This window comes from Epinephelus moara, chromosome 10 (assembly GCF_006386435.1).
Source record: "Epinephelus moara isolate mb chromosome 10, YSFRI_EMoa_1.0, whole genome shotgun sequence".
NCBI lineage: Eukaryota > Metazoa > Chordata > Actinopteri > Perciformes > Serranidae > Epinephelus > Epinephelus moara.
The window spans coordinates 6610571-6622781 of NC_065515.1; the positions used below are offsets into that span (position 1 = coordinate 6610571).

Genomic DNA, 12211 nt, shown 5'->3' on the forward strand with positions numbered 1-12211 from the left:
ATTCATAAACGTGCGTGTTTTGGAGCCAGTTTGGGACGTGACACTGTCATCGTAAAAACACACACAGCAGAGAAAGACCAGTCAGACGGTGAAGGTTTTGGGGTTCAATTAAAACACAGATAAAAATGCAAAGTGTTTAGTTGCTCTGTGTATACCTAACAGATGTAATGTGACATTGTACATATGTACGGCATGTGTTTCCAAGCACAGAGAATCACATGCTTACGCAGAGGCATTTGAGTTTACGCTCTGTTTCCTGTTATGGAAATTAAAACTCACCTTTTTAGCCCCTGGGAACACAATGGGAATAAACCTGAAATTCTTGCTTCCATTCTGGATGAACTCATTCTGGAGCTAAATGGGACACAGAAATAAAGATAATGTTATAAACAAAAGAAGATTATAAAGTGAATACTTCTTCGTTGGGACTGAGGAGTAGCTGTGAACCTGTTTGTGTATGTAGACGGTGTTGAAGGTCCTCTCGTCGTTCTCCAGGCCGACAGGAGAGGCCGTCACTGTCTCGTAGTACTTGGGACTGATGATGATGATGATCAGGTACTCTTTCTGAGGGGACAACAGAACTGTCACTGCTTGTTTAACGCTCAACTTGTCTGTGAGATGCTGTCATAGTTGTGCTATTAAACTGCTTGATAAAACATGTTCACTCCTGCAGGAAGAAAAAGAGCTCAAGATGATGCAACAACTTCCCCAGTTGGCCAGATTATCATATAAAAAGTGCTTCTTTTTTTACCTCACTGAGGTACCGCTCCATGAAGTCTATCTTGCTTATGCTCCTGAACTGCTGCTCAAAAATATCAATCTGAAACACATAAAGACATCAGTCAGAAGGTTTACTCTCTTACAAGCTCCTGTGAGAAAACATAAAAGGAAAACCTTCATACATACATGCGTGTCAAAGCCATTGTGTCGCAGCAGAGCAACAAAGTTGATGATCTCATTGACGTGCTTGTCGTTGTCCGCTTCATAAGTCACAAACACCCTCCCTGTATTCAAGAGCAACGATTAAATAATGAAAGGAGCAGCAGCTTGGTAAATAATCTGCTTATCTGCAGGCCGTCAGCTCGACACTTACTCTGCTCCAGAGAGAGCGAGGTGCTCTGAGGGGGCTGCTTCTCTTTAGCTGGCACGTTGCGGCTGCTGCATGGAGTTAAAAGATAAGTTAGAACATGCAATGTGAGTGGAGCTGCTTTAATATGTCTGCTGTGATGCAGGATCATAATAAAAACTCACATGTGTGTGTATCCAGCTCCAGGAAGTCTGCAGGCGCCTGGATCTAAAGAGTAAAGAAAAGAATCCCTTAAAGGGTTCCTGCTATTGATACTGCAGCAGGATGAACACAACAATGATTTACTGCTTGTGTCATTGTTTTCTCACTTCCATACAGCATGTGTGTGTGCATAGGTGTAGATTACAGAGGAGACACGGGGGACACTTCACTCTCAATACCTAGAACATGTGCATTTGTCTCCCCCAATAAGTCAAATAAACAGAGTAGCAGACTTACAGTACGGGCCGTACGCTGGGTGGTACTGAGGCCAGGGAGGTTTGTTGGCCACAGGCCCCCTGTTGAAGGCATCCGCAGGGCACTGTGCGCAGCAGGCAGCTCCCTGGGGCGAACACGAGTACGGAGACAACGTATGGTGGCACAAGTTGCCTGAAGGCGGGTTGGAGCAGAGAGACAGCGGCTGCTCTAAGGTGCTCATACTGGTGCTGTGCTGGCCAGGGAGGGACAAGAACTTGTACCCTGAGAGGCAGCTATCGCCAGAACAGCTGGAGCAGTCCTTCTGGGTTAGAGAGGACGGCAGGCTGTTGGGATACCCCGTCCAGCTGCTGGCGAAGCTCGGGTGGAGCCATGCGCCATCGGCCTGGCTGGGGAACGGAGTGGGCTGGCTGTACCCGGCAGGTAAGCTGCGGGGAGGCTGGTAGAGTCCGTAGCTCAAGCCAGGGTGAGGGAGAGTGTGTTTGTGTTCCTGCTCTCTGCCCAGCCTCTGTGTGCTGAACAGGGAGTGGTCGGAGAAGACGGCGTGCTCTGGAGGGCGGCGGTGGCCATCAGGGTTAGGGGTGGAGTCTGGTTTGTGGAGTGTGCTGGCTTCTCGCTCCTCTGTGCTCATGGTCTCATCGTCCTCTTCAGGCGTGTTGTGGTGGCTGTTCAAGTATCTGCTCAACTGGCTGACGTGACTGTGAGCGAGAAACATTATTTATTTTTAGAGTGGAATTTTCATCCATGAGTCAGTACTTCAGTGTCTTTGTTTTAATGCTCGTTTTCGGACAAGTAAATATACATAGTTGAATAACTCTAAACATGAAGAGTATAGATCAATGGTTCCCAACTGGACCAGCCACAGATTTCTCCTTAGTCATTAGTCTAAGGTCCACACAGTTTAACACATTCAGCGTCATACTTGAGGTTGGCCATGTTGTCGAGTTATTTTGCTGCCCCTGTTAAGCAGCTATCCATTAGTGACTCACTCTACAGCAGGAAACAGCACTTCAAAATAAAAGCTCTGTGCCAGAAATTCACTGTACTTAAAAATGAGGTTTGTTTTTTACAAATGTGACATGTTTGCAAGTCACCTGCGGTACATTCAGAATTTGGACTGTGACTGTATAATAAAGATAGACGACATGACAGCTCCCCAAAAGTGAAGCCAAAACATCTCGATCGCCCCCTGGTGGCTGGCTGCAGTACAGATCATAGACCCCGCCCCCTTCATGTTATGGCCCGTTCCATATAGATCTTACCGCTAGTAAGACGGTAGGAAAGACAGGAAGCTGCGCAAAATTACACAGCGACACAACATGACACGCCTCTTTGAGGCGGTTCTACCAGTAGCGGTCTCGTACCAACTCAGCGGACAACGAAAAACTGACGAAAGCAAAGATGGCTGCACCCTATATTTACCATAAGTGGCTCTGCTCTTTACTATTATTTTTACTGTTTGGCAAATTTGAGACTTCATTTAAATGACTCGTACACATTATAATGCCTTATGGGAATGCTTTATGATGTGTTGTTGTGCGTGGAATGTCGTGTATGTGTTGTTTATTCGTTGGTGTTGGTGAAAGTAGCTAGCAGTGTTGCTAATAATAAAGGCTCCGCTACTGCAATAGCGACGACTGCTTTCTTGGAGGCATCCATCTTTGTTTACATTTAGGTCGTAAATGGTACAAATGCAAACGAGGACGAATACCGCCAATTTAAACAGGAAGTTACGACATTTTACGACATCATCTTGAGTCTCATCACTCGTAGCAACGTAAATGGATCACAGCATTAGCCCATGGGACACGGACCAAACTAAAGAGTCAAAATATTAAAGGTGTTTTTTGTCATTTCAGGTAGTTTATAATCCCATATGTTTATTTTTCTGATATTTTTGGTTTTAATTAGTTACTTGAAGCTATAAAAAGAGAGTTTGGGGCTCCTGGTGGCTTAGCGCGTAGAGCAGGTGTCACATATGCAAAGACAATGTCCTTCCAGCGGAGATTCGATTAAAGCCTGAGGCCCTTGGCTGCATGCCATCTCCCCTTTCACGCTTAGACTGTCAAAGCCAAAAATAACTAACTAAATAAATAAAAAGGGAGGGTTGACATCATGATTGACAGCTGTGTGAGCCAATCGGTGTGCTTGCGATTAACAGCTCTGCTTGCGATTGGTTTGATGGGTGTATGGGCGGGAACTCGATACCATGGAGGTTACTACTGCACAGACTTTGGCTCCAAATGACGTCACCAGCGCAAGACTGCAGGAGCCATACTCGGGATATTTTGGCTTCATTTTTGTCCCCTGGGAGGACGTGGAGATGAGTCATACATCTTTATTATAAGGTCTATGATGGAGACATTGAAATAAAATTATGTAAAATTAAGTTATTGAGTAAATTAAATTAAGAACAATATGTAAAAAAGACTTGATCCAAAATAAATGAATAAATAATGGATCATATATTGTCGTCCATTAGAGGAAATGTTATAATGATAATAATAATAAAAATAAATAATAGATCAAATTAAATAACAATGACACAGTGTTCTTGGGACCGCTGTTTCACTCTTATTGCATTCTGTGGTGTGTAACAGTGTACTGTCCTTTCATTATATCTTATCAAGGTGAGAGATCTACTGCAGCTGGTTGATGAAAACATTCGTATTAAAACATTTGCATATAATCAGAACAATTAAAACACTTAATTAAAACACACACTGCTAAACAACACACAAAGGAGCACGCTGCTTTTCATGACAGTGTTATCTCTTGTCACCTATTGGGTGCTGACGCCGCAAACACTGAAGTGGGGAGCATCATTGGGCCTCCTGCAGACATCCATGTGTGTCCAGTTTAAGATGCACCTGAAATTCTGTCAAACACATTTAAAACAATTAAAACTGAACAGGCGAAAAATGTCTTAAAGTACAACAGCTTCATTTTTGTATATCAACAAATAGAGTTAAGTGGATCTCTAACAGCCCACGCTTCTGCTGCTGCTTTGCATTCGCATGAGAGCAACATTTAAAGTGTCTCCCACACAGGGGACTTTTCTCTAAATATTTGGTGGTTAAATACTCAGGAGACATATCAACATACACGTGGAAATTAAAAAAAAAAAAAAAAGATGCTTCTCACAGACAGAAACAAGGCTCAGATGGAAAATCAAACCACAAAAATTCCAAAAGATAAACATTTGTGTCTGGATTTCTTAGTAATGATGAAAGATAATTCACAGCCATACCCCCACTGGACTTTTCAAGGCATCACTTATAATAATATACACACACTTCCCACAAACAGTGTTTAAAACCATGTGACCTTGCTTTCCTGTAGTGATTGCATCACCTCACACATGCCAGTTTTGACAGAGTTATTTTCAGAGCCACATATATTAATTTCCCTTCTCTAAATATAACTCATTATAAAACAAAGCTACTTAACATGACTGTCGGGTAATAAAAACGCAGGTGTGTTTATCATACACCCCTGATAGTTCCTGTAACTGTAAATACACTCATTAAAAGCCTCTGTGGTCGCACACACACTGTTTGTACTTTCCACTGTGACTGACCCAGATATGTCTCCGTCTACCTTTTATTCCGTGCTGACTTCATGCAATTTAGCACACAGGTGAAGACAATACACCCCCAGTCATACATTTTGAGGCCAACATTACTGGTATCTATGTAAACTGGAGTATAAGCTATATTTCCATAACACAGACACTTTCACATCAGCTCAGGTGTTCAGTTTAAGGCTCAAAACTTCTTAAAATTAAGTTTTTATGACCCAATGACAAACATGTGTGACCTAATGTTTAGTTTAAGACATTAGAAATACATATAAACCCTTAAATAAAGTGCTTGCTACATGTCGAAGTAAATAAACAGGTAACATGTTTTGTAAGTGAAGTGTAATTAGTTGACGTAACTTACCGTCACTGCTGCAAAGTCTCAAGCCTCCTTCAGGTGAGTCAGCCTCGACAAAAATGCCGGCAAATATTTACCTTTAAAAAAAAAAGTAAGTTTTAAAAAAGCAGTAATGATTTTTAGGTGAATATAAATGTATATCGGTCCTTGATGTCGTCTCCGCGAGACAGATGAGAAACTATTGGCGCACGAGAGCACTTTGTTCTTTAGTTTGCCGCTGAGCACCGCCCCAAAGACTGACTCCACCTTTTACCCTGTGTGTGTGTGTGTGTGTGTGTGGGCTGCGTCCTCCACACACACACACACACACACACACACACACACACACACACACACACACACACAAGCACGGTTTTTATGGCTGTGGTTGATTAGTTAACTGAGTCAACTGTAACTAGGCAGCACCAGTGTCAATAACCTCCCACTGTGAAGTTCCTTTATTGACTCCCTGTGTCATTTATAAATTTAAAAACTCAACATTTATTTGTTCAGAGAATATGTGTTTACTCAAAGAGCTATGAGCTGTTGATATATGGATTAAACCCAAACTGCTTTCATTTATTTAACATGATGAATCATGAACGTGACACTAAGAATTCTTTCATTTATATAGAAAGTAAAGTGTGCCCAGCTCAGATCTGGTGTTGTACCTCTAAGTGTTATAACTACAAGTGTTGCTAGTCTGGAAGAAAATCAGATTCGTACGATTAGTTTTGTTTGCCCTGTTTTATTGGGAACTGTGCAGGAGTTTGTTTTGAAAGATAAAAACATTTGTTGATTTCGATAATCCAGATTATGCACAAAGATCCTGTTCATATATGAAACATTTAGATGAGCAGGTTACTCAGAGAATACCTGTGAGAAGACTGTATCATAAACTATAGTTTTATAGCAGTTATTTAGAGTTAATTTCTGGGATGCAGGGTAGACAGGTCACCAGACTATCACAGGGCTGACACACAGAGACAGACAACCATTCACACTCACATTCACACCTACGGACAATTTAGAGTCACCGATTAACCTGCATGTCTTTGGACTGTGGGAGGAAGCTGGAGCACCTGGAGGAAACCCATGTTGACCCAGGAAGAACATACAAACTCCGCACAGAAGGGCTCCCCCACCCTGGGTTTAAACCAGGAACCCTCTGAGGCGACAATGCTAACCACTGTACCACCGTGCCACCGGTTCTTTTGAGTTGGGGGTAAGTTACTGCCTCAAGTGAGGGAGTTCAAGTATCTCTGGGTCTTGTTTACGAGTGAGGGTAGAATGGAGCGCTTGGTGCAGCTCCTGCAGTGATGGGGGCACTGCGCTGGACCGTCATGGTGAAGAGGGAGCTGAGCCAGAAGGCGAAGCTTCCAATATACTTGTCCATCTACGTGCCAGCCCTCACCTCTGGTCATGAGCTCTGGGTAGTGACTGAGAATGAGATTGTGGATACAAGTGGCCGAAATGGGTTTCTTCTGAAAGGTGTCTGGCCTCAGCCTTAGAGAGAGGGTGAGGAGGAGCTCAGACATCCGGAGGGAGCTCGGAGTAGAGCTGCTGCTCCTTCGCGTCAAAAGGGGTCACTTGAGTTGGTTCGGGCATTTGATCAGGATCCTCCTGGGCGCCTCCTCACACCTGTTAGAGGTGTTCTGGGCACATCCCACTGGTAGGAGGCCCCGGGGCAGACCCAGAACACGCTGGAGGGACTACATGACTCATCTGGCCTGGAACACCTTGGAGTTCCCCAGGAGGAACTGGAAAGTGTTGCCGAGGAAAGGGACATCTGGGGGCTTTACTTGGCCTGCTGCCCCCACGACTAGGCCCCGGATAAGCGGATGAAAATAGATGGACTGATTAGGGGGAGGGTGAAAAAATATAATATATATATATATATTGTATCAATATACACAGTCGCCAAGTATTTTTTTTATTACATAAATTACTAATGTTGCAACTTTCAGCCGCCTACTAGTACAATAAAGTCAAGTGCATTTTCAGTCCTCTAGAAACATTTTTGCAGCAGATAAAATGACTGACGTGAAATGAACAGACAGAAAACTTGTATCTTAACAGATAACACAGTTGCTGACAAAGTTTGGAGGAAATAATGCGTAGTTGAAAAAGATAATAAATCACAATATATGCTACTGCAATACTCCGCATATTTCAAAATGTTAAAAATTGCAGTGATATTGTATCATGACTGGAGTATCTTGATAATATCATATCATGAGGTCTCTAGTAATTCTCACCCTGCTTTATAATGTGTTAATTGTAGGGCTGGGCGAAGTAATGACTACGTACGATATATTGATATATCTTAAGGCAAGATGTAGATTGAGGTGGCTCGAAGCGCATTGCTGTTCTTCTTGGTAGTTGTGGTCTAATGTGTGATATGGAGACAGCGCCTGAATGCAGGCGACAGATGTATTAATAAAAAAAAATCCATCGACAGCACAGACATTTTATATATAGGACGTATATAACGAGGACAAAATGTCTCTCGCTCCTTCCCTCCCTTGGCCTCTCTGTTGATGCTCTGTGCAAAATAAAAATAAAAAGATTAATTTAAAAGCCCAACAGATGGAAAATAATGTTTTAACTCCGCCCACAAAGATTTCTGATTGTTCCAAACTACAATGGATTTAGGCCTACTGGATACTTTTATACTCATGTTATAGTTTAGTGTCCTGTGCTGCAAACCTTTAAACCTCTGTAGCTCCAGTGCTGTGTGCAAAAATGTTAACGTACAGCCCTGCTATTTATTTTTTTCATAATTTTCAAACAGGGGGAATAAAATCCCTGTCTTTACATTTTATTTTGATCACGACTGTTTTCATAAAAGTGCTTTTGACATCTCAAATGTGGAGTTGACTTGCAACTGAAAACATGTCGCCCATTTTGTAGAAAATACTGAGATATATATCGTGTATCACCGTTCAGCCTGTAAGTACACACACATGGATTTTTGGTCATATCGCCCAGTCCAAGTTAATTGCATTACTTTTGCTCTTTGGATTTTTCCTTTATCTCTCCTGTAGTGTATTTATATATTCCCAGAAGATGTATGTAGATTGGGCCAGATGTTTTGCATGACACATAAATAAAAATAAACTAACTATAAGCCACTGAGTGCAAATTGCTCTGATATAATTTTTAAGTATTTAGTCCATTCAAGCTCGACCCAAAAGGAAAGTTTAAAAAAAGAGAGATTAAAAAAACAGTGAAACACAGTGTTATCTGAGCAGATGGAGGAACGGAGCAGTGTCGACTTTTCGTTGTTTGGAGAAGCAGGACTCCAACCAGTCCTTCTGCACGGGGACAGCCTGAGTGTACTGACGCACCAGATCCTGGAGTTCCTGGTTCACACAGATCAGACAGTAAAATTATGCTTTTCCTCATCTCTTATTGTCCTGCTTTTGGATGTAAAGGTCTTAAATGTTTTGGCAGCATGTAAACCTCTCACTAACCTGTGTGTGGACGCTGTTCTCCACCTCTGCGACGATGTGGGTGACGTCCGGACTCATGATCTCCTCCTCGTCTCCGTCATAAGTGCACTGCAGCTAAGGACACTTTGACGACATATCTGTATTTTACTGTACTGTTTTTTATGCTTTAAAATCAGGGTGACACTTAAAGCTGGGGTAGGCAGTTTGATTTTGGCGTTATTGAGCAAAAATTACATAAAAACTTTGACCATATTGTGATTCAAGTAGTCTGAGAGAAAACTAGACTTTAAAAAATCTAGCATGTGATGGGAGACTCTGGCCGATCACAGGCCATTTCAGAGGGAGGGCGCTCCTATTAGCTGTTCTACAAATGCCTGATTCAGTGGCAGAGTCTGCAGAGAAAGTTGCTATTCCAGCATTGACAACAACGGTCTACACTACAAAGAAATCCAAAAACAGGAAGACAGACTTATTATCAGATTCTACAAGAGAGTCTGACAATGAACCAAACACAACATGTGTCAATATCAGCAAAGAGTTTCAGAGATGGAGAGAAAATGTTGCTAAAAGTTTAGCCTTCTGCTAACTGGAGCCGAAGGGTCACATCTGCGGCCTCAAGTTCATGTTTATGTAGATGACGTTAGCTAGAGCCTCAAATCACAGTGTGTCCTCCGTCTCACTCCCCACTGCCGTAGAGCACCTCGCTCAGAGGAGAGTGGACAGCAGCTTGAGAGATGGACCCCCAGTCAGCGGCCACAGCAACTCGAATCCAACCAGCGGAAACCCCAGCTTCTAGCCCCGTCACTGCTGCTGGCACCCAACCCACTGTGACACCCGGCGCTGGGGAGTTTGTGCTGGCTGGACTTGAGCCGCCACAGCCTCCAACAGAAGGTCAGTTTTCCAGGCTGCTGCCTGCTCTTCTTCCAGGGAAGTAGTCCACAGCAGCAGGGAGCAACGCGAAGGGATGAAGGGTTGGCTAACATTAGCTGGTTGTCTAATTTGTGGTCTGATATCCAGAGAGAGAACACGGCAAGGATGTGTGGAATAAATCTGCTGCAGGCAACCGTTTAATGAAATAATATGAAATAAATCAATGTATGGGAAACACTGGGTGACTGTAATGAAGCGTGTGCATGTGCCTGTGGTCGTCTGGTAAGAGGGGCTCAGGACAGAAGGGTGCATTTTAAAATTCTGCCTTCCCTAGCTCTCTATTCCACGTCCCAGTAAAAAATTAAAGGTGATCAGGCATTTTCTGTTGTTGGTCTAAACTGTGAAATAGTCTCCCTCTTACAGTTTGATCGTCCCCCTCTATTGAAACATTTAAAACGCATCTAATGACCCATCTCTTTTCTTTAGCCTTCTAAATATGATTAAGATTTTTCTGTATTTTATTTGGTTGTTTGTGCACTGCTATTTTTGCGTTATGATTTTGTCTAAATATTCATTCATTCATTCATTCATCTTCTAACCGCTTCATCCTCTTGAGGGTCGCGGGGGGGCTGGAGCCTATCCCAGCTGACATCGGGCGAGAGGCAGGGTACACCCTGGACAGGTCGCCAGACTATCACAGGGCTGACACATAGAGACATACAACCATTCACACTCACATTCACACCTACGGACAATTTAGAGTCACCAATTAACCTAGTCCCCAATCTGCATGTCTTTGGACTGTGGGAGGAAGCCGGAGTGCCCGGAGAGAACCCACGCTGACACGAGGAGAACATGCAAACTCCGCACAGAAGGGCTCCCACACCCGGGATCGAACCGGCAACCCTCTTGCTGTGAGGCAACAGTGCTAACCACCACACCACCGTGCCGCCCCGTCTAAATATTATAAGCTCTTATTAATTTTACTTAAGATTCTCCTATTTATGACTGTTCTTATTTGATCGTTCCTGTGTTTTTTTTTATTTCTTCGTGAAGCACTTTGGTCGACATTTGTAGTTTTCAAATACGCTCCATAAATAAATCTGACTTGACTTTAAATTTAGTGCTTACCAAGACCTTTTCAAGATAAATTTTAACTAAATTTAAGACACACTATTGGACAAATCATCCAGAATAGTAGTATACATGTGGTCCCGTGCAGGGGTAGGTTATACATAGAAATATGGTTATTAGAGTGAGTTGCGTTAATCTACATTTTGCCAACAGGTAAGTGCAAGTATGAAGTTAAAAGACAGTATTTGGTTCAGTGGAAGATTTAAAGATTTCTAACATCATAAATGTGTACTTTCATGCAGAGGAGCTCGAATTTAAGAGTTTTTAAGGACACCCTGGACATATATCACGAATTATTTTACAACAGCACATTACTGTGATGAAGACGCCCAGTCTGAAAGGATATGTGATGAGGTAGCGGGCCAGCCTCTTCCTCTCTGTTGCAGACAGGTTGTAGAAAAACACACGGACTCCCCTCATGAATTCAGGGAGCTCTGCAGGGCCGCAACTCTGGAGAGAAGTCGAGGGGCCGGAGGTTTCTGCTTCTGTCTCGTCTTCACTCAGCCTGTCTGGGTTGTGCGGCTGCGGTTCGGGGGAGGATGTCGATGCTGAGGTCGCAGAGGTGGATGCCTGAGGTGGAGCTGTTTTCTTTGCTGCTCTGCTGTGATAGTATCTGTGAGGCGAGTTAAGGGAAAATGACTCCAACCTTTCAGATAGATTCTGAGAAACATTACTTTTTAGATTTTAAAAGATACATGAACGTGGGGATGCCTCTGGAGGCCAGGTGTTTCCTGATGAGCCTCTCTGTGCCGTACCAGTTGAAGCCTTTGGTGGAGTGGCCGATGCGAGGAAGATGGACACTTGCTATTTGGGGAAAACGCAAAGATAGTTCAGTGAGGGTTAGCATGACTGTTAAAGAAGTATTTCACAGCTGGAAAGATGGTCTTTTCATAAAACTGGGCTGTCTGCGCAGTAGAAAGACTACCAGAATGCACTGTGCCACACCAGACCAAAAATCGGGTGGGTGACATAGCAGGGGCGGGTCTCTCTCATGATCAACCTCTATACTCTTTGCATCCATGGTGGCAGGCATAAAATCAGAAAGTACAATCTGTAGTTTGAGCAACAACTCTTGAGCAAGTGAAAATCTGCCGGAGTACCCGAAAAGCTTCATGCAGGGGGATTTGAGCCGGAGCTGGGAGAGAAGCAGGGAGATTTGGGCGTTGGTAAGATGGAGGAAACTTTACCATAGTTTAGTTACACATACTAACAACATTTCTGGTTGGGCAATGAACTGAGGGAGAGACGACTGTGACAGAGTTCAGAAGAGTTTATGTCACTTACATGTAATACTACAACAACAGAAGCAAGCAAGTAACTTTAGGCGCTGGTGT

General features: G+C 43.2%; 1 protein-coding gene across 2 annotated transcripts in view; it reads right to left on the reverse strand.

Annotated features, from left to right (window-relative positions):
• Nucleotides 1–2059: 2059 nt before the first annotated feature.
• Nucleotides 2060–12211, reverse strand: part of chd1l (chromodomain helicase DNA binding protein 1-like) — a 28638-nt gene continuing 18486 nt past the window's right edge. The window contains exons 22-28 of one of the 2 annotated variants that reach the window (XM_050053971.1): nucleotides 11573–11681; nucleotides 11224–11490; nucleotides 8895–8976; nucleotides 8657–8783; nucleotides 5446–5516; nucleotides 4284–4379; nucleotides 2060–2199 (exon numbers count right to left, since the gene is read on the reverse strand). In XM_050053971.1, the coding sequence (XP_049909928.1) occupies nucleotides 8661–8783; nucleotides 8895–8976; nucleotides 11224–11490; nucleotides 11573–11681 (581 nt within the window). In that variant the 3' untranslated portion in view covers nucleotides 2060–2199; nucleotides 4284–4379; nucleotides 5446–5516; nucleotides 8657–8660. Of the gene's footprint in view, nucleotides 2200–4283; nucleotides 4380–5445; nucleotides 8784–8894; nucleotides 8977–11223; nucleotides 11491–11572; nucleotides 11682–12211 lie in introns of both variants that reach the window. The other variant, XM_050053970.1, reaches the window with a different exon arrangement.